This window comes from Lissotriton helveticus, chromosome 3_1 (genome assembly GCF_964261635.1).
Source record: "Lissotriton helveticus chromosome 3_1, aLisHel1.1, whole genome shotgun sequence".
In the NCBI taxonomy this organism is placed as follows: Eukaryota; Metazoa; Chordata; class Amphibia; order Caudata; family Salamandridae; genus Lissotriton; species Lissotriton helveticus.
The window spans coordinates 1538441055-1538468935 of record NC_136061.1 but is presented as its reverse complement, the minus strand read 5'-3'; the positions used below and the strand labels follow the sequence as shown (position 1 = coordinate 1538468935).

General features: G+C 46.3%; 1 protein-coding gene across 6 annotated transcripts in view; it reads right to left on the bottom strand.

The window, feature by feature from the left end:
- IFT46 (intraflagellar transport 46) overlaps window positions 1-27881 on the bottom strand; it is a 119564-nt gene that overhangs the window by 57467 nt on the left and 34216 nt on the right. For all 6 annotated transcript variants that reach the window (XM_078682234.1, XM_078682235.1, XM_078682236.1 and 3 more), the window contains exons 2-3: window positions 5921-6017; window positions 3939-4012 (exon numbers count right to left, since the gene is read on the bottom strand). In XM_078682234.1, coding sequence (XP_078538360.1) covers window positions 3939-4012; window positions 5921-6017 — 171 coding nt within the window. The remainder of the gene's footprint in view (window positions 1-3938; window positions 4013-5920; window positions 6018-27881) is intronic.

Sequence of the window (27881 nt, the reverse complement as noted above, 5' to 3'; positions counted from 1 at the left end):
ATGTGTGAGGTTACAACTTCCGGTACTGACACACAGAAAGATCCTCATTACTAGTCAAACAGATTCACCCCATACCAACCAGCTCGGGCTCTACGGTCAAATAACTCCTTGCTGGTAGGAATTGGTCAATTCAGAAGAAAAAAACAGGGCAGTAACTCCTTTTCCTATCTGGTTGCAAGGGAGTGGAATGTCCTTCCAGTTAAGCCTTGTTCCACTAGGGACATTCAGACCTTTAAGAGACCTGCTTATTCAGTTCTGCCTTCTAGTGCCTCTGTCATTTGGGGATCAGACTTTGCTATCTTGCACTGGGGCACTCTCTGAGTAGCAGTAGCACTTTACAAATCTCATAATAAGAATAATATTAGAGTCAAGGAGGTCCAGTCTCTTTTCTACTTTTTATCCTCTGCACAGAGGTCTTCTTGTATACCTCTGAGGCATATTCATTCTCCGTCTTTAAGAGCCCTTGCTGTCATGTTGTACAATAAGGACAGTCTTTAAGAGAGAATGAGAAGCTGGAAGGCTACAGGGAGCAGAAGCACCCATCTTTCTCCCATAGTTGGGGCACTTCACAAAAAGTGAATGCACAAGGAAGAGAAGAAAATTTCCTAAAGGTGAAAAAAAGAGACAGGGAATATCTTGCACTCTTCCAAAGACGTTGAGTAAAAGTTGAAAAAATAATTTTCTGAATAGAAATCCTCAGAAAATATAATGCTCAGAACCTTTGGAGTGTCCTGAGATTCAGTCAGCATGAGCCAGAAAAAAGAAATGAGGATGCGAGGCAAACTGCCAAGTACCTTGCATGCTGATTAATGGAAGCTGCTGTTTCTCCTAAAGTTACAGTGCAAGCAGTGTTGTCATCAATGATGTCATTTCAGATGGTGCAGTGAGGTCATCACTGACATCATTGAGCATGTGATAAGTGATGTAACATGGGAGGGAAAAAGCAGTACATAACAATGGCGCAAATTATAGTTACTATACTGCAGGAGCTATAGATACCCGAGATGAATATAATTGGTGAATTTACAGTGGTTTTTAGTTTTTATGATATAGAGGTGACAATTGATCTTATGTAGATTTGTAGAGCACACTATCACTCGGGAGGATATCCTCGTGCTGAGCTTGTGTAAGTCTAACATAACCAATGGCTTAGTGGGACTACTCTTCAGCTTCTTGTGGAATTCAAAAAGTGAGGAGGATGCTCTTTTGTGTAGCAGCAGGTTGTCCCACTATTTAGGAGCAACAAAGGAGAAGGCTCAACTGCCATAACTGATTTTCCGTATGCATGGGTTGCGTGCATGTAGGAGTCAGAACGAGCGGAGTATCTAGAAGGTTTGTGAAAGCAGATGAGACTGTTGAGATATGCTGGGCCAGTGTTATGTAGTGTTGTGAAAGTGTGAGTGAGGAATTTGAATTATGCTGGTTTGTGTATGGGGAGCCAATGGAGCTCCTTCTGGTGTGATGCAAGTGTGGCATTGGAGGTTGAAAGTGATTCAGGTCTTAGGGTGAGTTTTTTGTTGTTCTTGGCATGAAGGATATTCCTGTAGATCGGTTTGCTTGTGACAAGGAAGTATGTGACGCTTTTCTGGGTGCTGATTTGGAGCCATTAGAAGATCTTCCTCAACAGCTTCAGGGTATGGAAGCATGAGGCGGTGACGGAATGGACTTGGGCAGTCAAGTTGAGTTTGCTGTTGATGACGATCAAGAGCTTCTTGGTGTATGTGGTGGCGGTGGATGTCAGTCCTAGCTCTGTTGGCCGACAGGTGCAGTGCTCTTCTGGGAGATCAGTTCTGCCTTGTGCATGTGCAACTTCAGGTAGTTGGTCTTCATTCAAAGGGCGATTTCAGTGAAACAGGATTTGAACATGATTGAGTACTGGGTGTCTTTTCCATGAGGGAGAGAATGAGCTGTGTCTCGCTGGTGTCAAAAAGGACCTTTATCTTGTGAGAGCAGATGATGCTGGCTAGAGGAATCATGTATGCGTTGAAGAGGGTCAAGCAGAGGGAGGATCCTTGCATAACTCTGCAGTTTAGGTCACGGATATCCAAGGAGTTTGGTGCCAGGCTAACTGACTGGGTCCTTCCAGTCAGTAAGTGCCAGTGCATGTCCTTGGAGTCTGATGTGATGCAGGCATTGGATGAGGATGGTGTGGGAGACTGTGTCAAACACTGCCGAGAGGTCCAGGAGCTCAAAGGCCGCCTTATCTTCCCCATCCTGAGTCATGCGGATGTTATCTGAGGTGGCGAGGAGGTTAGCTTCCGTGCTGTGGTTGGGTCTCAAACCAAACTGAGTGATACTGAGAAGTTGGCGTTCATTGAGGTGTTCGGTAAGGCGTCTGTTGACTTAGGCTAAGAATGGTAGCAGGGAGATCAGTCTTTAGTTGGCAAACATTGTTGGGTCCGCAGAGGGTTTCTTCAGAAATGGGAGGACAGTTGCATCTTTCCAACCATCTGGGAAGTTTGAGAAGGAGGCATTCATAATGGATATGAGCATGGGGCTGATTGATTTCAGTCCGTTGGCGTAGGCGTGGTGTGGGCAGTGGTCTTATGGGGCCCCCAACTGGATAGACTTCATGGTGGTGGCAGTTTCTTCTGGGCTGATGACGAGCCATGTGGTTAGCACTGGTTCTTACGATTAGATTAGAAAGCAGTTGGCGAGGTCTATCAGTTCTGGTTGCGGGTTGAAGTGGCTGCAAATGGGGCTGATATTGTTGCTGAAGAACAAAGAGATTATTGCAGAGGTCCTGCAAGGGCGTGATTGAGTTGGAGGAGGCTGCTTGTGAGGTGAAATCCTTCACTATGGCAGAGATTGCTTGGTTTCTGTTGGTGCTGGCATTGATGTAGTCCGCCAGATCGCCACACTCGGTGGTCTGGATCATTTGGTGCTAATGTTTCTGATTTTAACGTGTCTTAGTCTGCATTGTCCTGGATCATTCTACATTTGCGCTCTAGTTGTTTGCAATGGCTTTTCATCGGTCTGAGTTCCTTCATGTGCCAACTGGCCTGGAGTCTAGATCTTGTTGTACTGCTGTGTTTGAGGATGGCCAGACAGTCAGAGCAGAAGATGATCCAATGAGGAGGCTGTTGCTGTGTTAGAGCCAGTGACAGTTAAGAGTAGTGTTCCGGTTCTTGCAAGTCATGTTGCTCCAGGTTTGGCGGGCTGGTATGGTGGTGGCGAGTATGCGTTGTACCAGGACACGGATGCTGAACTTAATGAGTACATGGTCTGCTCAGGAGATTGTGTGGGCAATTCGAAATGTATGTAGTTAAAAATGGTATAAATAGGGTTAAGAAGGTGTCTGGCAGTGTGGGTAGGTCTAGTTACTCATTGGGGCGGTTTCAAGGACCTCGATGAGTGATTTTGAGTTGGGGTCAGCGTGGTCTTCCTGGTGGAAGTTCAGGTTTTCACATAGGATGTAATTACTAGCACGGGTGGCTAGTGGTACGCCAAAGTTTGTGATTGCGTCGAAGATGCTGTGTGATCTGTAGATGAGAACGCTACTTAGGATGAAGTTGGCTGTGAGATACATAATAACTGTGATATAAAGTTCTCGTGTCCAATCCAGAAAAACTAAAGATAATTAGTAACTTTAACCTGTGATAGGTCACAGCGTTTAACTGCAAAGAAAAATGCTCTGGTTTATAAAACAAGTATACACACATATATATGTATATACACACCATAAAAATGTTTCAGGACCCTACACATTGGTAGGGCTATTCCAGTGCTTGATATTAATGAAACCCTACAATGCAAAACATTTCCTTTCAAGACCCCTCCCCCTTCAAGTTTATCTACTGTTGAATTATTGAGAACTAAAGAAAACACGTGTATACCTAACAAGTTAGGCGTCAGTGTGGTTCTTCCTGGCCCAAGGTTCACAAAATTCTACTGTCTTGAAAGTTAACTTATTACATTTCTCTTAACATATACGTTACCTTATGGGATAACTCATCATAATCATCACTGCTGTCAGCCATGGCTTTCTGTTGGGGGATATTGGTCCTGGGGACTTGAGAGCAACAAGAAAAGAAAGCATACATTTAACACAAAACAAAAAAAACACAAATAAGTCACTCACTCATATTCCATTATATTAATCCTGGTGTAGTCAATTGCTCAACAAAACAAACAGTTTCATCAGGTAGAGGTTCAGACAATTAGGCAAAATATTGGAGTTTAAAACTGTTGCATATATGCAAAAGGGTCAATGTGTGGCATGATGAGATGGTAAACAGGGTGTGGACCCTGCTGAGTGACCTTGGAAGACTGGAACTCTGATTCCTTTGTCTTGCAACTGCATTTGGTGCAGACACACAGATTGCCCCAGAAAGGTGACAACAACCAGGCTGATTGCAGTCGACCCAGACTGGCCTACTTCAGACGCATTGCACCAACATTCATCACAGCTTTATCGTCACTTTGAGTGCAATGGTGTTCAGAGCCTGTTCCTCTGTAATCATTTGGCTGCTTTCTTATAAGCAGTCTCAACTGGCGAATGCTAGATGCATCGCCCTTTCCCTACAAATACTTATTATTGTTGCAATAGTAGGATTTGAAGCACCACTCCACAGCAGCGAAAGTGCTAGCTTCATGTCTTTGTCCTTTTCCTATACTTTGTGCTCCATAGCGGAGTGGCACACAGCATCAACTCCAGGAAATGATAAAGAGCATAAAGATCTCTACAACAAATTTTAGTACGCATGAGAATGCATGTATTATCTTCATTCAGGCTGAGACAGCCACTTACGTTGTCCATAATATATTTTAAGGTTAGGTGATTAACACCTCCTTTGCAAGCGAGCAGCCCATGCAGTTAATTTTGAACAATAGTGGCCTAAAAAAAGTTAGCAGCACTCTAGAAGGGTTATGAAAAGTCCAAAACTGGTAGGTTGACACAAGTGTCGTAGCAAGAACCCAACAGGTATTTTCCTTGGTCATAAAGTACCCAGTATCTTTTTTTTTTTTTTTTAGATGAATAAAGTTTTAGAAAAACTGGTAACTGCTGCAAAATATATCACGATCATGAAGGACCGCAAACCACATTTCTAGAGTGCTATGCCACTATTGAACAAATGCCTAAATATAAGTCAGACTTGGGATGCTACCTCTGTCTTCCTACCATTCCTACTCAATTACTGCTTTCAAATGAAAGCCTGACCCAGTCTCACTAGTTTGGCCTCTTTGATAACATGGGAGCCTTCAGGACCTTTTTGAACTGAAACAGTTGTTCAGCACCACTCTTCTCTCGGAATCTGTACATCCCTCCGATCACCACAGAATAACAAATACTTTGTGTTCATGTGGTTGATTTCTGCAGACTGTTATTAGTCATTTAACATATTTGTTTATCAGATTAATTATAGACCCCATTACCCAAGCCAAGGATGCATTTTAGTCACTTGCCCTTCTCAACACTGCTGACACCTCTTGGGTTTTCCATTCAGATGGAAACTGCTCATTACAATTGAGGCCAAACCTTTTTCTTAACCATTAATGAGATCAGTGGTACTCTGTGTAGTGGTTCTGCAAACTCTGCTTTCATTACTGTGCATGGAAACTTGTAACCCTCTTTTGGGGATTTGTTTTCAACTTTGATGGAGCAATCCACAATTAAGTGTACAACTATTGATCTGTTGTGATTAAATAGATGCCATGAAAGTCTAATTTCACTGCTTTTGCTGACCAGGTTTTGAAACCTGACTATTGCATCATCCGATGTAGGGAATTGCTTTTAAATTATAAGACCCATGGTGGGGAAGGAAGAGAGAGAGAGAGCGAGAGAGAGCGAGAGAGAGCGAGAGAGAGCGAGAGAGAATATATACATACATATATAAGATTTTGCACAGAAAAATATACAGATCAAAATTATAGTGCTTTCAATAACACTGCTACAACATGCACATTTCAAGATATTTACCTTGCTGTCGTGGCGTTGGGGTATAGATGCTTGCCACTTCTTCTGAATCATTTATCTCAAGGCTCTCATCGTAGGGCTGGTTTTCAATTAGTTTTGTCTAGATAGTAAGATTAACGGTTAAATGAGCTAAAAAAGCAAAGAATGTATTAATGCAGTTCCACCTTCACCAATCTCTTTGGAAATGGCACTTGCTTGACATTCAGCCTTCACACATGATACTTTCATTTCATCTGCAACCGGAACAGGAAAACATCAATTATATCAGAGGAACACTCATTGTCTGATCTTGGTGGTAAGCCTTAATACCTCTCCTGGCTTTACCATAAATTCTCTCCTTATATCAAACTGTGCCCCATCTGTACCCCAATTTTTTTCAACACCTGGACCACGAGTTAATGTAATCTCTACCCATTACCCCTGCTCTTTGCAACAGAAACTCAATGTCTCGACATTTCTCCCCACCATCATACAGCCCATGATCTATGCTTTATCTCACCTCTAAATCTGGCCCACTAATCCCTGCTGTAACTCCTCACCATCACTCCTTCATTGTGGTGTGGGGCCCCAACACTTTCCATTGCTGGAACACCGAGGTCACAGCTGTTCTCCAACTACTGAATGAGTCAGACACCAGTGTCGGTCCTTATTTGTGCCAATTACACTCAGCGTTGCATGGAAACCCATTCCATGATTGCAAACACTTCTTTCTTAGTAGGGGCAATCAATCAACTGAGATGATAAAAGAGGACTCAGGCCTTAGGTATTGCAGTCATTCCATGTAAAAGAAACCAACCGACTCTACACTACAGGTCCAGTTCTCCTCACCTTTCATTGAAAGGCGCAGTGTCGCCACCTCAGACCCACTTGCTCGTTCAGTGATATTTGTCCTTACTAGAAAAGCAGCGTCATCACCAGGTTACTTAAACATTTTTTTTTAATTCTTCTGCGTTCTGAAGGCGACGCAAACAGTAAACGGCCAAGCAAAAGCTTTCAGTAGTATTGTGGAAAAGTAAATTTTGCCATGTTCTGTGTCCCTACGTGTCATCCATCATATGTTATGTGTGCATGATTAAATATGCATATGCATTCCCCATGTTCGATTAATGACGCAATTATAGTTGTGTCCACCTCTAGTATGCCAGTTCCCAGTTCTCGTGAATACTACGAATATCAGGCCTATGTAAAGTTACGTTGCCACGTTTCTCAGTGTGCACGTTATTTCATTGTAAAGTCCCCGTTTCTAGGCCTCAAAAGGGCCTGGACACCAGATTCAGCTCCTGTCTCCTGAAGCCTCGCTGAGGAGCGATACAGCCCCCACCTGTATCCTCGACCCTTCACTTACTTCCTGCCTCACAGTGCCCGGTTCAGCCTGGCTCAGCCTCTGAGTCTGCCAAAAGTATGTTATAGTTCCAGTTATCAGTTCAGTCCTCCTTCTCTGCATTCCTAAGCTACTGAATCGCATCAATAGTTTCCGTCATTGTCTAGCCTTTCCGGCTCCACGTTAGAGAAATACTGCATTTAATGGTCATTCCATATTCTTCATCACGCACTACATGTAGAATAATGCATGGTCCAGTCTTAGAATCAAGTTAGCCTTTCCCCTCCTGACTTCTAGTTTATATCAACATGTTCTCTAAACATCAGATACTAGATACTGCTTAGGTACATGTCGCTCTGACTCTCCAGACTTCAGTCTCTGCTCCTAGCACAGAGTTCATAGCCCCCAGCTTCTCCTAGTGATACGTCATTGCTAGTTTGCGCGCACCATCAGGTTAGAGGTCCCGGCTCCTCAGGTAGCCCCCTCCATGGTTTCCGCCCCATTCATGACATATTCTGTTACGTTTGCATCACATGTCTATGTATACGCCCTGTTACACCTCTTCTCACCCTTATCTTTCGCGACTGCTACGCGTCACACCTTCTGCTCCACCCACTGCTACGCCTATTGCAATGTAATGCTATGTGTTTGCGTTATATATATATGCTCATGTACTGTTATTAAAAGGTTATCCTTTTCCTTGTCCCGATCCCGTCCCCAGCAGCGCTGCTGGGCCCTGCCATCCTATTCCTATGCAGGTTGTCCTGTTCCTGTCCTTTATGCTGTAATAAACCTGCGAAACTCCTACTACCTCGAATTTTGACTCTTATTTATTGAGCTATCTGTTATTCATTTATACATTCAAAAATAGGGTATTATTTATTTATTTACCACATAATGGCGCCCGAACAGGGACTTGCCCTTTCCCCACGCGTCGGTGAAGCCACGCCGACCCCCTGACCCTCTGCAGTCGTGACGGAACTCTTCTGCGCAGTGGCAGATATTTCTGCTCAAGTATCCCTCAGGCCCACGGAGGAGACGGAGGAGGCGGTCCAGCATCCAGACGAGACGGTGGAGGAACGCGGCGAGTCCCGACCAGAGCCCAAGCCAAGAGTCCAAGGTCCGAGGTATCCGGAGGTCCACCCGTAACTGAAGTCCGAAGTCCGAAGTTCGTCGTCCGTCGTCGTAGCAGTCCAGTCCAGTCCGAGGCCTTCCGTTCTTGCTGCCCGGTGAGTACCGTTACTGGGGTGGTATCTAGACAGGGTCAATTTAATTGACTCTGGTCTGTGGGTTGGTGGTACACAGTCCCACAAACGAAGTGTCCACTTCGGTGGATGCGGGTCCTGACGTGTCTCTTTATGAGACCGGTAAGTTTCGTACTGTTTCAGCAGTGCATCTAGTTCCTGTTCTAGTCAGTTCTGTTCTCGAGAAAATTCATGTATTCTGTGTTCCGTATTCCAGGTAGTATTCTGTTCGAACTGTTATTTTTAAATGTTCTTCATGTATTTTAATGTCGTGGTATGAATGGGGAATAAGTATCGTGTTTATTGTGTATTGTATTGTGTCTAGATTACAGTTCAGTCATGCCCATATTTTCCAAGTTACGTCAGTTGAAAACTAGAAAGGGTCTGCTGGAAGCAGCAGTTCCCGTTCCGCCTAGGGACAGTCCAGGTCATTTTATGTATCAGAAGCATGGCATAAGCGCCGTACTGTATCTAGATTTATGGGTAGAGTATACCAAACAGTTAGAAGAAAAGTATAGATGGCCCGTATCGGGTACATGGGATGCCGAATGCATCATGCGAGTAGAAGAAGCATTATGGAAAAAGAAAGCCAGACAGTCACAGAAAGATGCCATTGAGTTATGGCGCAAAGAAGCTCATAAAAGAACCGAAAAAGAAATCAGAAAGTCAGAATTAAGTAGAGAATCCCAAGAGCAAGCCCAAGAAAAAGAATTAATCGAGATAGGTGAACAAGTCAAAACTGAACAGAGAGACAGACAGAGGAATGCCCTTATTAAGGGTATGTACCCTCTTCTTGCCGAGGGCTTGCCAAAAGCGACCCCGGAGGCATCCAGTAATTTTCCGTCATCATTAGTTCCGACCAAGCTACGTCACAAACCGACCGCAGCTGATATTTTTATTTCGTCCTATCTGGACGACACAGTCCCTGAATATGCAAATCCTGTTCGCGCTCCGCCAGTCCCTGTAAATCAGGCACATCCTGCTCCTCCAGACACCGGGGCACCCCATGCAGTACCTGCTACGGTACCCCCGGTCCAGCCAGCATTTCAATTTCCCGCTCCGACACGAAGAATATCAGTCGACGATTCTAGTTTAGGGGCCGCAGGAGGAGGTCCTCCTCAAACCCCGCCGCCACGCAAGCGTTTATCAGCACTCGAATTACATGCTCAAGCATCACAGCGTACTCCCAAGAGTAATAAGTCTGTTGCAGAAATCAGGCAAGCCCTTGGCGAATGTGCCTATGACCCAGTCCCAGGCGAGAATAATATGGTTTTATATTCAGTACGCGTAAGGAGGGTGACCGAGTATCTAGTCACCCTACCCAATATGAAAGAAGATCTAGACAGAATATATCGTTTCATCCGTACAGGGGATGATCCAGAAAGTATTAGTGATGCCATGTCTCAAAGGAAAGCTGAGATCCAGCGTATGATATTAAAGTTTTTAATTAACTGTCTAATAAGAGAACAAGATTACCCGTCTAAAGATCAGGCCGAAATGAAAATCCTGACAAAGTGGAGTGATAATATAGCCGAGGGTAAGCACAATACCATTAGTGCCATGGAGAGTATGTACAAGAAAATCCGTAGAGAAATAATAAAGATACACGAACAACGTAAAGCAGCACAAGTAAGCGAGAAAGAAAGTAACTCTGATCCTGAAGAGGAAGACGACGAGAATACCGCCAGGATAGCGTATGTAGGAAAATCTAGATTTCCAGATCGCCATTTACGCCTAGAACACAAGTCTATTTTTCATTCTCCAGCACCAGAACAAGGTTCACTAGAACAAGTGTTTCAAGCTACCGATCACATTCTGAAATCACGAATCGGTTACAGTGAGTTAAGTACCATGCATGAACAAGAACTAGCCCGATCAGCAGTCCGATGGATTACTGATTCTACCACTTTTCCAGACGAAATAGTGGCACAAATGTTTCTGAAAATGCCCCCAGCCGAGCAACGACTGGTGGGTATGTATATGATCCAGCACCTCATTACTCTGTATGAGGGCCAACACTCTGATCCAGGTCCGTTACATGATATCCTGAACGAGTTACTCCAGTATAGATGGAGAGGTCTAGGTACCGATTTAATTAGTGTCATTCTAGAACAGCGTCACAAATATAGAACGTTTCTGAACCCGCATTTTGTTCATGTCTCACCCCCAGAAGGTAAACCATTTTACATGGAGAGACAGAACCCGTTACGAGAAGTGCATCCAGTTAAGACAGAGGACGGTGAAATGCAACGAGTGTTTGTTTACACTCCGATAACAAAGATGGAACTCCTCGAGATGAAGAAATTAATTCCCTGTCATGACAAAGATCCAGCAGGGTTCCATAGAGAATTAAAAGACATGCTCCGTATGGGAGAATACACTTACCCAGATATCATTAAAATGTTAAAGGTCCTGTTGCCCGCAGGGGTGTATGAAAAGCTAAAGGAAAAAGAATGGGAGGTGGGAGAGAAAAAGATCGATTGGGCAGTTCTAGAAGCTGAAGATAAGGCACGAGTACCAGGTACCGGTCTTGGAGATAAATGTAAAGAATTACCGGAATTATTAATACAAGTTTTACCCAGATTATTGACAACTAGAAAAGAAGACTGGGATGCAATCTCAGCCTGTAAACAGAAACAAGACGAAGATATTAGTGATTTTTATTCTAGATTTGAAAAATGTTTTAGCATTAACAGTGGCCTCAAGACGAGTAGTGAGTCATACCCTCACCTTTTTGTTACTAAATTAGTCGAGAATTCAAGCCCACAAATTAAAAATCGAGTTTTGAAAGTCGAAAGTACCTGGCAAGCTAATACCCCGTCCCAGATGTTGCAGATGCTCCAATACCACCAGAATAGAATCAGAGAAGAGCAAGAACACGAGAGAAAACGTATGAAAGACACGAAAATGAAAGTATTAGTTGCACAATCCGTTCCTCAGGACAGTCAGAAGAGGGGTCCGAATCAAGTCAATCATCCTGCGGCTCCCGTTAAAGGGAATTGCAATTATTGTAAACAGCCAGGTCATTTTATAAACGAGTGTGCAGTTCTGAAACACAACATAGCTACCGGTAAAACAAAAGAAAGACCACGTCCGCCTAGACAAGAACAAGTTTCACAGATTTCTCAGCCACAGAATGCACCACAGACAGTTACAGCACCGCAGCCTATTGCTGCAACACAGCATGTCACACAGCAGATGTACCAGTATGCACAGTCTGAGTATCCAGAGTATCAGCCATATTCATGAAACAGCCTAGAGAGGGAGGTAGGCTTGCCTCTCATCGAGATACCTGTAGATCAAGAGGGTCCCTATGTTCACAGTCAAGTATTAGGGAAAGACAGAAAGTTTTTGATTGATACAGGGGCAAGTAGGACCACAATTAGTCACGCCGAAGTTCCAGGGGCTCCGCTCTCAGGCTCAAGAAATGTTTCCCTTGGATTTTCAGGAAAACCTATCGTAAATGAGATTTCAAAGCCAGTTACTCTAGAAGTAGGTCCATTGTCCCGCACTACTGATCTGTTACTTACTAAGTCATGTCCAGAAAATCTATTAGGCATTAAAACACTGAAAGAGTTAGGTGCAGTTATATGCTGTTCCCCAGAGGGAATACGATTGTTCCTACGTGACTTTAAGGGTCACTATGTATTACGAGATTTTGATTCAAGATTGTCTAATGTTCCGCAGCATTTATGGGCGCAAGGTCCAACTGATGTAGGTTACATGCAAATCACACCCTATCGTGTGACTCTCAAGCCAGGTGTAGTGTTACCACGAATCAGACAGTACAGATTGCCACCTGAGGCTGTAGCAGCCTTATCCAAAATTATTGACGAGCTCATGGCTCAAGGAGTGGTTGTAGAAACTGACTCCAATGTATGTAATTCTCCGATCATTCCAGTCATGAAACGCACTGATCCAAATGCACCCCCAGTATATCGATTAGTGATTGACCTACGAGAGCTTAATAAGTGTATTATTCCTCAGTACCCAGTCGTTCCAGATATCTCTTCCCTATTAACGGCCATTGATTCCGAAGCCACGTTCTTTACTGTCATAGACCTCAAGAACGCATTTTTCAGTGTCCCTATTCATCCAGACAGCCAGTTCCTTTTCGGATTTTGTTTAAATGGAAGGAGCTATATGTTTACACGAGCTCCTCAAGGTTTCACAGAAAGTCCTAGTATTTACAGTCAAGCACTCAAGAGACAACTAGACAACATTCACATGCCAACTGACACTGCCCTGCTCCAGTATGTCGATGATCTACTGATCACAGCCCGTTCTGAACGTGCTTGCGAGCAAGCATCCCTTACAGTCTTGTATTTCCTAGCCGAGATGGGGCACAAGGTGTCCCCTTCTAAGCTTCAATTCTGTGTCCAGCAAGTGGTCTACTTAGGACACTTACTGTCCAAGAGGGGTAGGCAGTTGACACCAGACCGTATCCAGTTAATAGCGAGTCTTCCTCAGCCCAAGACCCAGAAGGAGGTACGTGCTTTTATTGGCCTTACTTCTTACTGCAGACAATGGATTCCTCAGTATGCATTTCTAGCCAAACCACTGATACAGTTAACGACACAGGAGGCAGCCGTATCGACTGTCCTCCCTTGGACATCTGAACATACACTTAGTTTCAATGAGTTAAAGAAAGCTCTATGCCAAGCTCCAGTTCTAGCGACACCGAACTACAGTAAGCCTATTACACTTTTCGTCACTGAACGTGAAGGTACAGCATTATCTGTTCTCACACAAGATCAAGCAGGACAATACAAGCCCTGTGCTTATTTTTCGAGCACATTAGATCCTGTAGCCCAGGCTCTGCCTGCGTGCCTCAAGTCAGTTGCAGCCGCAGCCCTAGCTATCAGACAAAGTGATTCCATAGTCTTAGGACATACCTTGACAGTACAAGTTCCACACTCTGTGGAAGTTCTTTTAAACCGAACACAAACTCAGCACTTGACGATTGCACGTTTAACAGGTTATGAATTGACACTGTTCCAGCCACACATAGAAATCAGACGCTGCAACATTTTAAATCCTGCTACATTGTTACCATCAGTTACTTCGAATTCTGCCACACATGACTGTGTGGAAGTAGTTAACATTATGACCAAGCCAAGACAAGATCTGACAGATACTCCGTTACCAGACCCCGACCTGACACTTTATGTGGATGGTTCATGTATGAGAACTAGTACAGGAGAACTAGTCGCCGCGTATGCAGTGACTACTGACACTGAAGTTATTGAAACACACCGTATTGATACCCTGTCCGCTCAAGCAGCAGAGCTAGTTGCTCTGACACAAGCCTGCATACACGCCAAGAACTTGAAAGTTAATGTTTACACAGATTCACGTTACGCATTTGGAGTCGTACACGACTTCGGAGTGCTCTGGCAGGAGAGAGGTTTCATGACTTCTCATGGAACCAAGATTCAGCATGGTCTCCTTATTCAAGCTCTGTTAGATGCCATACATTTTTTTTTTTTTTTTTTTTTTTTTTTTTTCCCCAAAAACCTTTATTACACCTTCAATTCACACAGCGAAATGCCTACATCCCGCATGGGCTGGCCGCTATAGTAGTTTGTATGAGACAAGATATACGAGTACAAGTAAAATAGCATTCGTAAACATTCCAACATCATGTCCGTTGCTGAAAAGAAAGGGTGCGTTATAAGCGAAATTAATACTCGTGAGGTTAGGTTTTTGGTTTTCATATTTTCTCCCCCCCCCCCCAGCAACAATAGAAACTGAAAAGAACAATCAGGAATAATCACGTGTTCATAGAAGTGTCACCAATGAATTATCGTGTCCCCCGTAGCCATGTGCCTGTAAGCATTACTCTCACTAAATCTCCCATCTTTCCCAACTATAATGCATGTATTGAGGTAATGATCCTGTGGTAGCTGTGGCCCGTATCCCCTCTTGATCCTACCCTTCACTGAAGTGTGGCTAGAGACCCTGCTTCACAGTCTCCCTGCCCCCCCTGGTACCTTATATGTCAGCCTTCCTCTCCTTCCTCATCGGACTCCGCTAGGTCCTCCTCCGGCAAAGGGTCACAAATGTCCCCCCTGTAAACATTCCAGTTGGACCAGACTTTATTCCATTTTCCCGGGCAATCACGGTTGGAGTACACCGCCCTCTCGGTTATCATTATTCTGTCCATGTTCAGACACCAGGCTGACACGGTTGGAACCTCCGCTACTCCCCACCTCTGTGCAATATCACGTTTAGCCACAACCATTCCCACCGTTGCCCAAAGTCGCCCATGTCTAGTAATGTCTGTAGGCGCCCACACATTTAACAGGCATCTCTTCGGGTCTGGCACTAGGGATAATTCTAATGTTTGTGAGATCGTTCTCATTATCTGCCTCCAGTATTCCCGTATGTGCGGGCAGTCCCATATAGTGTGGAAAAAAGTACCCTCCTCCCCACACCCTCGAAGGCAATAGGGGTGCTGAGCTCGAGATATATGATGCAGCAATGTCCTTGTGTAATATACTCTGTGTAGAATTTTTAATTGCACTAGTCTCAGCCGTGCGGAGATGCCCACCTCCTTGGGCGAGGCCAATGCCTCATTCCATTCGTGCTCATCCATCTCCTCCGTATCTCCCTCCCATTTCACCTTCAGGGAGAGCATTGGGTCCGGTAGGTTATTAATCAGTTTGCGATATGTAAAAGACGTGGCTCGCTCTAACATGAACTCAGTAAGGAGGCGGTCCTCCAGCGGGGAGGATTCTGGTAGGTCCGTTCCCGTGGGGAGGGCCGCCAGTAGTGCGTGTCGAACCTGAATGTACCTATAGAGTTCCCTGTCATTAAGCTCATATAGTTCTTGCAATCTAGCGAAGGGTATGACCTCACCCCGTTCCCATAGGTCGCCCACGGCGGATATGCCTATAGTATCCCAGTGCGAAAAGCCTTTACTAATTCTCAGGTTACCAAGGACTCGAGAGTCCCACAACGGGGTTAGCTTGGTGATCCTACCCTTCCACCCCAGGGCCGCCGTTGCTGTGTGCCAGAGTGATACTGACAGTTTCGTAGGTCCCACCAGCTTGCGCGCTTTACGTTGGTCATAGAGTGGGGCCAGGAGAGTGGCGGTGCCCAACTGCATTCTGTCTGCTCGGAACGCAGGCTCAGTCTGCGGAGCGTGGATCCATTGGTTAATGGGTTTGAGGTGTGCCGCCCAATAATATAGTTTTATATTGGGAAGGGCAATACCTCCGTCAAACCACCCTCTATGCAATTTGGATTGGGCTATACGTGGTGGGAAGTTCCCCCATAAGAGGGTTGACACCAGTGCCGATATTTTACGGAAGAACCCCGGGGCTACCGGAAAGGGAGTATTCTCAAGGACATACAAAAGCCTAGGTAGAGTCATCATTTTATAGAGTGCAGCCCGCCCTAGAAGCGTCAATGGGAGGCCTGACCAAAATTGCACATCACGTTTGAGCCTATCCACGAGGGGTCCGAGATTTTTGGACATAAATTCCACCGGGTCCGCAGTGACCTGAATGCCCAGGTATTTAAATGAGGTATCCGCTCTCCGTAGAGGGCAGCCCGCTGCCAGGACCGGGGCTTCCCCTTTCAGCACGTACATCTCTGATTTGTTCCAGTTCAGTGTGTAACCGGAGGTCGTACCATAGGCATCGCAAAGGTGTAGGAGCGCAGGGATTCCACTTTCGGGGTTTGAGAGGTATATCAGCATATCGTCCGCATAAAGAGACAGCCGGTCTTCCCACCCCTCCTTCCAGCAGACTCCCTGAAGTCGAGGCGACTTCCTAATCAAGGTGGCCAAAGGTTCTAGTGCGATTGCAAATAGCAACGGTGACAGAGGGCAGCCTTGCCGCGTGCCCCTGCCCAGTGGGAATTCACGTGAGATATGCCCATTCGCCACCACCCGCGCTGTCGGGGCAGTGTAAAGCAATCTTACCCATGCAATAAAGCGGGGGCCGAACCCCATGTGTGTCAACGTTTCAAATAGGTGAGCCCACTCCACGAGGTCAAATGCCATCCTAGCATCAAGCGCCAAGATGACTGCCTGAGTAGTGACCAAATCAGCACGAGCCAACACCCCGTGCAGCCTGCGTAGATTTAGGGCAGTGTTTCGATGGGGCATAAACCCGGACTGGTCCGGGTGTATCAGTGAAGCCAAGTGGGGCACCAATCTCAGCGCTAGAAGTTTGGCGAGGATTTTGGTTTCTGTGTTAAGCAGTGATATGGGACGGTAGGAAGAGCACTCCTCAGGTGGCTTGCCCGGCTTGGCGATGGCCACTATCGTAGCCACCCGCTGATCCGGCGGAAGTGTACCCCTCCCCAGGCAGTCCCCATACATTTCCAGCAAATGCGTACTCAGGGTTTCAGGCATTGCCTGGTACCACTCCACCGGAATCCCGTTGGGGCCTGTCGCCTTACCCGGGTTCAAAGCGTTGACCGCCAGTTGTATCTCCTCAGCGGTAATATCCGCATCCAGTTCTGCAGACACCTCAGGGGCCAGCGTACTGACCTCGACAGGAGCCAACGCCTCTCTGGCCATCTCAGGCGTCACCTCTCTTTCAGGGGTGTACACCCGTTCGAAGTGGTCAGCGAGCAATTCCACAATGTGCTCCGGGTCGGTATGTACCTCACCTCGGTCATCTTTCAACCTATGGATTCCCCTTGAGCTCCCCTCTCGTTTGTCGAGCCACGCCAACATCTTTCCCGCCTTGTCCCCCACCTCATAAACCCTGTTCTGAGTGTTGGTTATGTCATTCTTAACGTGCAAGCGAACGTGATCCGTGTACATCCGCTGGTGCAGAGTAAGCGTGTGTAGTGTCTCCGGGGTGGGATGGCGCTCATGTGTAGTGGTGGAGTCCTGTAATGTCAGTTCCAGGTTCGCTAGTTCCTGGGATCGTTCCCTCTTGTAACCCGCGATGGCACTTATAGCGTGCCCCCGTAGAACTGTTTTATATGCCTCCCAGAGGATCTCCGCAGAGTCCACCGAGTGTACGTTCTCAGAGTAATATTGTGTCGTGGCCTTTTTCAGAGCTTTGCGAATCTGGGGCACCTTGAGGTAGGTAGGCTGGATAAGGTATATGCGCCTGCGTGTCGGTATCCGGGAGGAAAGTGTAAGAGTCAGTGGGGAGTGATCAGAGATCCCCCTAGGGTGAATTGCCATCCCATCTATATATTGGAGTCCCCCCCCCAGCGTTAGGAAGTGGTCAATCCTAGACAGGCTCCCATGCACCGCTGAATGATAAGTATATGCCAGATCTGCGGGGTGGAGATGCCTCCAAATATCTACTAGGCCCATGGCCGTTAAAAATTGTTGAAGCCGGGGGATCCCTCCCCCGGAGACTGGTGCCGGGAATCTGTCGAGTCGAGCATCCATGATGGCATTAAAATCCCCACCGAGGATGACCTCCCCCTCTGGGAGAGATAGGATAAATTCGCCCAGTTTAGGGAGGACCACCGAGTGTAGTGCCGGCGGGACGTACACTGAAACGAGATTAATGAGTTTCCCCTCCCACCGTCCCTGCAGGGCGGCAAAACAACCTTGATCATCAAACTTAGTCAGCAGGGGGATGAATAGTGCATTTTTGTGTAACAGGATTCCGGTCCCACGGGATCCGGACGTAAACATCGAATGGACCACCATTTTGTATCCTCTCCTATCCAGAGCCTTAACTGCTCCCCCCGTTAAGTGGGTCTCCTGCAGGAGCACAACAGTGGGCTTCTGTCTTTTAATCGCTGCTAGAACCAAACCCCTTTTTACCTTGTCACCCAACCCCCTCACATTCCATGTCATGAGTCTCAGGGTGGGACGTGTTCTCTCGGTATCTGCGGTGCCACCGCCATTTAAAGGTATGTCAGCCATCGGGAACTACGGGCAGCATGGGGTATCGGCAAGCATACCCAGCATCGGCAGTGGAGGTATGACCATGTAGGGGGACAGCAGATGACTCCATCGGGTCAGTCTTCCTCATCACTCTTATCCCCGTCGGGGTAAACACATACAGGGGCCTAACATTCTTCCGTGACATACTATTCCAACTCCAAACCACAAAAAACCAACAGCAACCCCCCAACCAATCCCCCCTCCCTGCATCCCTGCCTAACGGACTTACAACTGCCCGCCCCCCCAACTTAGCAGAGCGCTTTACCCCTCCCATAACCAGAGTACTTGCTTGTAAGGGGGAGAGTGTCCCCCTGAGCAGGCGGCATCCCTGCGTGCATCCGGGGTGTCCTTGCCAGTGTCCATATGCAGCCGTGAAACTGTGGTGAAACGGACAGCGATCGTCTCGACCTTAGAGTCCAGTGGCGTGTGGGGGGGGGGGGCCCCAAGATCAGACCCCACCGCCCGCCCCCGCGAGTCCACGCGGCGGAGAGCCCTCCGTCTCCTCCCTACCAGACGTTAGTGAAGCGGGCCTGCTGTCTCCCCTGCGATCCTGTGTAGATCTGGGTGCCCTCCTCGGCCTGCCCACTGTGTGCAGATGCCATACATTTACCGACATCTATCGCTATCATGAAGTGCAAAGCACATACGAAAGTTACTGACATTATTTCCCAAGGTAATGATCTAGCAGATCGCACAGCCAAGCTTACAGCACAGACTCCAGACATTCCAGTTAACATGACCCACACTCCAGATCCGATTACATGTATGACAGTTAAGGACCCTACACAAGATGTCATAGATATCCAGTTGCATGCTACTCCCGAAGAAATCAAGAAATGGTCCGAACAAGGAGGGGTCCAGACAGATCAAGGATGGTTAACAAAGGGTAGAACCGCATGGTTTCTCCCCGACTCCATGGTTCAAGTCATTATTAATACCGCACATAGTCCAGCACATTTAGGAGAAAAAGCTATGTTAGACAGTATCCAGAACATTTGGTTCAACAAGCATTTACGAGCTGCAGCCAAGCAGAAAGTCCGTACCTGTATGATATGTTGTCAGTTTAATCCAGGTAAAAGTGTCCCGGTGGAACAAGGTGGATTCCAGCCCCCTGACCACCCTTTTGAAGTCCTCCAGATGGATTATATTCAGATGGAGCGATGTCGAGGTTTCAAGTATGTCCTTGTAGTTGTATGCGCTTTGTCCAGATGGACAGAAGCATATCCAGTCCCAGATTACACAGCCGCGACCACTGCTAAGCAGTTGGTTCGTGAGTTCTTCCCTCGTTATGGACTCCCTAGAGTCGTATATTCTGACAACGGTCAGCCATTCTCATCTGAACTCATGAAGCATGTTTCCCTGTTGTTAGGGTACCAGTGGAAGTTTCATTGTGTACGCCATCCTGAAGCAGCCGGTCTTGTAGAGAGACATAATCAGACTCTGAAAATCCGTATTGCAAAAGTATGCAAAGAAAAAGGTGTGGACTGGCTAGTAGCTCTGCTAGTCGCTTTATTTTATATGCGCATGGTCGCACATTCCAGATCAGGTCTGTCCCCGTATGAGGTCGTATTCGGCCGCCCCCCTAACATGTGGGGTACTCCTAGACCCCGAAGTATTACCGATGTTTCAAGTAATATGCTGACAGATTACCTAGCTTCCTTGATGTCTGCCCTCAACTCATGTCGTTCACAGGTTGCCGCCGCATTTCCAGACAATACCGAGGTGGCACCGCATGAAATCGTTCCAGGATCCATGGTGTTGGTCCGCAACTTTGACAGATCAAGTCCGCTGGAGCCTCGCTGGAAAGAGCCCCGACAGGTCCTCCTCACCACCCGTACAGCCGTGAAGTTGGAAGGTCGAAAAGGCTGGGTGCACCTTTCTCATGTAAAACTTTTTAATGGACTGAAACCCGTCTTAAAGAACATTTCCCAGGATTTGAAGGATTGCCAGAATATTGTTCTCAAGGACTGTCCCGCAAAAGACATTACTACAAACCCTCCCCTGTTAGAGAAAACTCCGCAACAGGAGTATAAACTCAAGTTAAGGTCTAGTAAAATAAGTCAGTCAGTTTGATTGTCTAAGTCCTCCCCTAGGTGAAACGGTTAGACTGTTTCTGACATGTATAAAATAGACCCCCATAGTGAGAGAGTTAGTCAAAACTCAATCCGATGTATCGTTTTTCTATGTTTCATATTGTTTCTCAGCATTATGATTTCCTGCACCAGTTATGCATTTTTCTTGTATTTCCCAGTTCTTCATGTAAATAAGTCTGCTAATGCTACAGCAGAGCACACGTTTAGTGATCTGCCTCCTCATGAACTCTCCTACCGCCTCGCTATGCGAAATAACTCATTCATCCGCATGTTACATTACTCACACCAGTCCAGCAATGCCACTAATTGTTGGGTGTGTGGTCGACTCCCCCCTTTTCAGACACCGAAGGGAGTTCTGCCACTTTTTCCTTATCCATTTTCACATAATGGTTCGTGTGGAGCATGGTCCACGTTAACGTCATCCTCAACAGATATGTCTTTTCTTAACAGTACATGTTTTCCAGACAAGCAAGGTCTTCCCCACAGAACAGGTTTAGATCTAGAAAATGAAGTGTATAATTTAGGTAACTATTCTTCGAATTTCATGGTCTTGAATGTTCAGTCTGATACTACTCCAGACTTACCTGCTATTTCAGTACTGCCAGTCAGAGGTGAATTATGTGTCCGAAATAATGGTTCCGTACATGTAGGACATAGTGATTGTACTACTATTGTCAAGTATAGTGACAGTGGGAAATCTATTTTCAAAGCTTCACGTCATTCTTATTTTATTTGTGGTCAAACTGCATATGTTCGTCTGCCCCTCGATTGGGAGGGAACCTGTTACATTGCCTTCCTACTGCCACCTGTTTTTCTAGCCCCATCTGATTATCATAGAAACACACATCTAGTACACATTAGACATAGAAGGGAGTCCCCAATTGTCGATTATACTGAAACTGCTCTAGAACAGTATACAGATTTCAACAGAGGTTTCTTCTTCTTTATAGGACCTGTCCAGAATAGTAAGCTAATCCGTAGGTTAACAAGAACTCTTGAAGCTGTAGTGAATGAGACTGCTTCTGCTCTAGGTAATTTAACTGAAGAGCAATCTGCTATGAGATTTGTCGTTTTGCAAAATCGTCTCGTCCTTGACGTCATACTGGCCGATAGGGGCGGGGCTTGTAGAGTCATCGGATCTAGTTGCTGCATTTTCATTCCAAATAACGCGCCATCTGTTTATTCAGCTATAACCAGACTCCATAAAATTGCCCATCTGATACACCAAGATCCAGGCACCTGGACATGGTCCGGTTGGTTCTGGAATATAATTTCCGCCTGGGGATGGAAAATATTGTCCTTTCTAGGTATTGCAGTAGCAATCATATTCAGCTGCTGCCTCTGTATACAATGTGGCCCTGCGATTTGCGGCATTTGTGCTACCTCTTGTATTCCTAGTCCCAAGCCCCGTTCTAAATCCCGTTCCAAGAAAATTCGAGACAAGCAAATGATACTGTATGAAATGATAGACGGTATCATGAAAATTGATGTTTCCTGATGGAAACGTAGTGACAAGGAGGGAATGTGGAAAAGTAAATTTTGCCATGTTCTGTGTCCCTACGTGTCATCCATCATATGTTATGTGTGCATGATTAAATATGCATATGCATTCCCCATGTTCGATTAATGACGCAATTATAGTTGTGTCCACCTCTAGTATGCCAGTTCCCAGTTCTCGTGAATACTACGAATATCAGGCCTATGTAAAGTTACGTTGCCACGTTTCTCAGTGTGCACGTTATTTCATTGTAAAGTCCCCGTTTCTAGGCCTCAAAAGGGCCTGGACACCAGATTCAGCTCCTGTCTCCTGAAGCCTCGCTGAGGAGCGATACAGCCCCCACCTGTATCCTCGACCCTTCACTTACTTCCTGCCTCACAGTGCCCGGTTCAGCCTGGCTCAGCCTCTGAGTCTGCCAAAAGTATGTTATAGTTCCAGTTATCAGTTCAGTCCTCCTTCTCTGCATTCCTAAGCTACTGAATCGCATCAATAGTTTCCGTCATTGTCTAGCCTTTCCGGCTCCACGTTAGAGAAATACTGCATTTAATGGTCATTCCATATTCTTCATCACGCACTACATGTAGAATAATGCATGGTCCAGTCTTAGAATCAAGTTAGCCTTTCCCCTCCTGACTTCTAGTTTATATCAACATGTTCTCTAAACATCAGATACTAGATACTGCTTAGGTACATGTCGCTCTGACTCTCCAGACTTCAGTCTCTGCTCCTAGCACAGAGTTCATAGCCCCCAGCTTCTCCTAGTGATACGTCATTGCTAGTTTGCGCGCACCATCAGGTTAGAGGTCCCGGCTCCTCAGGTAGCCCCCTCCATGGTTTCCGCCCCATTCATGACATATTCTGTTACGTTTGCATCACATGTCTATGTATACGCCCTGTTACACCTCTTCTCACCCTTATCTTTCGCGACTGCTACGCGTCACACCTTCTGCTCCACCCACTGCTACGCCTATTGCAATGTAATGCTATGTGTTTGCGTTATGTATATATGCTCATGTACTGTTATTAAAAGGTTATCCTTTTCCTTGTCCCGATCCCGTCCCCAGCAGCGCTGCTGGGCCCTGCCATCCTATTCCTATGCAGGTTGTCCTGTTCCTGTCCTTTATGCTGTAATAAACCTGCGAAACTCCTACTACCTCGAATTTTGACTCTTATTTATTGAGCTATCTGTTATTCATTTATACATTCAAAAATAGGGTATTATTTATTTATTTACCACAGTATTACGCAATTATCTCTCACAAGCACCTAAGTTATCCCCTTCTCACACATGGTTCCCAACCCCGATTAACCTTAGTGCCCTTCTGCTGCAAACGCTCTCAACCCCTTGTCCTTTAATCACTCTCAGTAGACCTATGTCCTAAGTTTTCTTATTAAACTGAGCTCTAATCGTTCTCAAACACCCCTGTGTTTTAATATATCATATTAACGCCATACTTGAAACGCATTCAGTAACCCCAATGATCTATTAATTTCCAATAAGCCCAATGCTCTACTCTCTCCCAGTAACCCCATGCCATAATCATCCGAATAACCCCGTGTCATAATTGCTCCAGTTACCTCACATGCTTTCATCTCTCCCAGTAACCCCATGCTCGTGTTACTCAGAAACCCTAATTCACTATGCCTATCTTCCTACATCTCGCAGGCAATGGGCAGGACTATCAAGTGAGAAGCATAGCTCCCAAGCCTCACACACCAAACTCTGGATTGTTTAATGCCAACACATTTACCTAATAAAGGTACATTATTATTCATTCCATCTACTGCACATCATGACAAAGTGAATGAGACTTTGTATTGAAAGCCTTGGAAAGCTTGAAAAGTCACCCCAAACTATTGAAAAATGAAAGGTTACCATATTAATGCCCCATGTATGCCCTACAAATGCCAAATAGCAATGTTTTAGTCACACTTTGTAAGCGCAGATTGAGGGCATCAGACAACAGGACATACACAGGCGCATTCTAAGTGCAAGTATTGTCCAGCGATGAAATCTCCACCATGTTTTAAGTCCTGTCCCAATCCCCCCTTTCTTGCTTATATTTTATTGCGGCTCTTCAGAGTTCTTTTTGAAGAGCAGCTGCATGTGGTAGATCTCCTTGCATGCGACCCCTGCCCCTACCATCAGACATTTCCCCACCTGCAACCACAGAACTGTTTATAATTGCAGTGCAGTATAAGTGGCCAAATGTTTGGGGCAACGGAGTGCATGGCAGGAAGGCAACATACTGCAAGCACACAATCAAATACTTCTATGTACTGCATCCTTTAACTGCTCTCAGTAACTTCCTGCTCTGGAGCCTCTCAGTAAGCTCATGATACAGTCACTCTGGGAATGTTTCCCTCTAATCACTCAGTAACAGCACACTTTAACATACATGCCATCACTTGGAAGAGAAAAGAGGGAGATCTTGAAAATAATTTGCAGGAAGTTCTTTTCCCCATTTACTTGCATTGAAGTGGTGGCACATTTAGGTGTGTAAAAAGTAAAATAAGCAATTTTTTGATTAAAAATGGAAAATCAGAGGAGGAGCTTCGCGGGCATCCAAGATGGTCGCGTGAGCACAGAGCTCCCCGGACCCGCGCCGCCCTTCGCAAATATCCTGACTACATCCTGATTTTTTTTTTTTTTTTATTGTTGCATGGTAGTACTCACATTTATAGTGATCAACTGTCATCATTGTAGCTTCAACATTCAGCCACAATCAACCAATGTCGCAACTTACATTTTCTGTTTCTATAACTCTTAACTAACAACGTCACTGATTGGATACTTGGCATCGATTATAACAATCCTCATTACATTGTTCATGAGCTAAGCAGTAGTATAGGCTGAACATTCTATGTATTGTATAGTCTGTAACCCCGCCCGGTGATCTTATAGTGTTTGTAGCTTTCCCATTTTCTGCACCATTCCCTCTCCCCTTCAACCCCTATTCCTCGTCATCATCCTCCCTCGAACTATCCATGTCTTCTACCTCCGGCAGAGGCTCGCATAGATCCCCCCTATATGTATTCCAGGGTAGCCATATTTTATTCCATTTACGTGGATTAGCCCTTTGTTTATATACCGCCCTCTCCGTTACCATTGTTATGTCCATGTTCTTGCACCATTGGGCCAGGGTAGGCGTGTCTGCTGCACCCCATTTTTGCGCTATGTCACGCTTTGCCAACATCATGCCGATCACCGCCCATCGCCTCCCATAGGTCGTCAGATCATTCGGGCCCCATATATTTAGTAAGCAAACCTTGGGGTCAGGTGTGATGGGTAGTTGTAAAGTTTGAGCCATAGTGCGTGTTATTCCCCAGGCGTCAATCTGCTCGCCCGGCGTTGAGGGCACTGCACTGGCTCCCTGTGAGAGACAGAGTGAAGTTTAAGTCACTTTGTATCGCCCACAAAGTCCTGCACGGGGTAGGTCCACCTATTCTGGGGGAGATGGTCCAGCCCTACAAGGCCCCCCGTCCTCTTCGCTCTGACGACCAACATCTCCTTCAGGTTGGCAGGGTGAAGAAGGCAAGAACGGGTGGCAGAAGGTTTTCAATAAATGTGGCCTCTTTGTGGAACTCGCTGCCCCTACAACTGCGCTCGGAAGCTAGCCTGCTTCGGTTTCGAAAACTTTTAAAAACTTTTCTGTTTTCTGTTTAATCCCTTCATTCTTTAAGTAGTGTTATGTTCTGGTAAGCGCTGGGATGCCTAATAGGTAACCAGGCGCTATACAAAACTCAGAATAATAATAATAATAATAATAATATTCTCCGCCAGTAAACCACGATGTTAGGGCAATCCCAAAGAGTATGGAACAGTGTCCCCTGTGCTCCGCATTGTCGCAGGCAGTGCGGGTTGTCAGCTCTATGTATTTTGTGAAGCAAGGTACGTGTGTAGTAGACTCGGTGCAGTATTTTAAACTGCACCAGTCTAAATCTCGCCGATATGCCGGCCTCCCTGGGCGATGCCAGTGCGGCGTTCCAACCCTCCTCATCTAACTCCCCAAGCTCCTCCTCCCAAGTGTTTTTTTTAGTTTCTGTAGGGGGTCAGGCAGGTTATTTATTAGTTTACGGTAAGTGAGAGACGTTGCCTTGTCCTCCATGTAGTCTGTCAATAAGCGGTCCTCCAGGGGAGCCGATTCCGGGACCGTAGCATCAGGTTCTAATGCGGTCATTAACGTGTGTCGGATCTGTATGTATCGATATGTTTCAGTTACCCTCAGCTCGTATTGTTCCTTGAGTGTTTCAAATGGCACTACTCCGCCCCCCGTCCATAGATCCCCCACCGTAGAGATCCCTATGGTGTCCCATTGATCAAAGCCCTTACTGTGTCTTAGATTACCCAAGATCTTGGAGTCCCATAACGGCGTCATACGTGTGATCACACCCTCCCATTTCAGTCGTGTCTGGGCTTTATGCCACAGCGCTACAGTGTGTCTAGTGGGCCCTGTCAGCTTCCCAATCATGCCTTTGTTATAGAGCGGGGCCAAAAGGGTGGCAGTGCCTAGTTGCTGTCTATCTGCCATCAACGCCGGGTCATCCTGCGGCCCATGTAACCATCGGTTGATCACCTTGAGGTGTGCTGCCCAGTAATACAGTTCCAGGTTAGGGAGTGCTATCCCTCCACTATACCAGTCCCTGACCCTTTTCAAATGCGCCACTCTCGCTGGTTTGTTCCCCCATAACAAGCCCGAAAGTTGAGTAGAAACTTGTCTGAAGAATCGCGCTGGGACAATCGCCGGTGTATTTTCCAGGACATAGAGGAAACGGGGCAGCGCCATCATCTTGAAGAGCGCTTGCTTGCCTAGTAATGTCAAGGGGAGGGTTTTCCAGTGTCGCGCGTCTGATTTCAGTCTCTCGAGCAGTGGACGCAGATTCAGGTCCTGGAAGGTATCATGTTCTCGTGTAATATGGATCCCCAAATATCTGAAGGAGGCGTCCTCCATTATCAATGGACAGTCTGCGCTCAGAACCGGCGGTGTGCCGTGTAGCATGTACAGCACCGATTTGGTCCAGTTTATTTTATAACCCGACGCCGTCCCATGCCTCTCACACAGTGCCAGTAGTGTCGGTATACCCACCTGTAAATCCATCAGATAGAGTAACATGTCATCCGCATACAATGACACCCTGTCTTCCCATCCGTCACTCCACTGCACTCCTCGTAGTAGCCGGGTTGTCCTAATAACAGTAGCCAAGGGTTCCAGGACCAAGGCGAATAGCAGCGGCGAGAGCGGGCAGCCTTGTCTCGCGCCTCTCTTCAATGATATTTCTCTGGAGAGACGGCCATTGGTCGTCACTCGCGCCACCGGGTTTTGGTATAGTAGTTTGACCCATGCTATAAATTTCGGGCCGAAGCCCATGTGTTCCAGTACTGCAAATAAATATCGCCATTCTACCAGGTCAAACGCCATCTTAGCGTCCAGTGAGAGGATCGCCGCCGGTTCCGTTAACAGTGGCGCCCGTGCCATCACCCCATGCAGCCGCCTGAGGTTCATCGCCGTGCTTCTACGCGGCATAAACCCTGACTGGTCAGGGTGTATTAGAAGCCCCAGATGTGGCAGTAGTCTACTGGCCAGTAATTTTGCCAGGATTTTGTTCTCGGCGTTTAGTAGGGAAATTGGGCGGTATGAGCCGCAATCCTCAGGCGGTTTGCCTGGCTTTGGTATCGTCACTATAGTTGCCGCTCGTTGGTCATGCGGTAGTTGTCCCCGTTCCAGACTATCCTGAAACATATTGAGTAGGGGTGTGGAGAGCGTTTCGGACATTATCTTATACCATTCTATCGGTATACCATTGGGACCTAAAGATTTCCCTGAGTGTAGGGCTGCTATAGCCGCATGAATCTCCTCAGTGGTCAAATCTACTTCTAGTTCATCTACTTTGGCCTGTGATAGGGTGCGGGTGGATATCCCTACGAGAGACGTC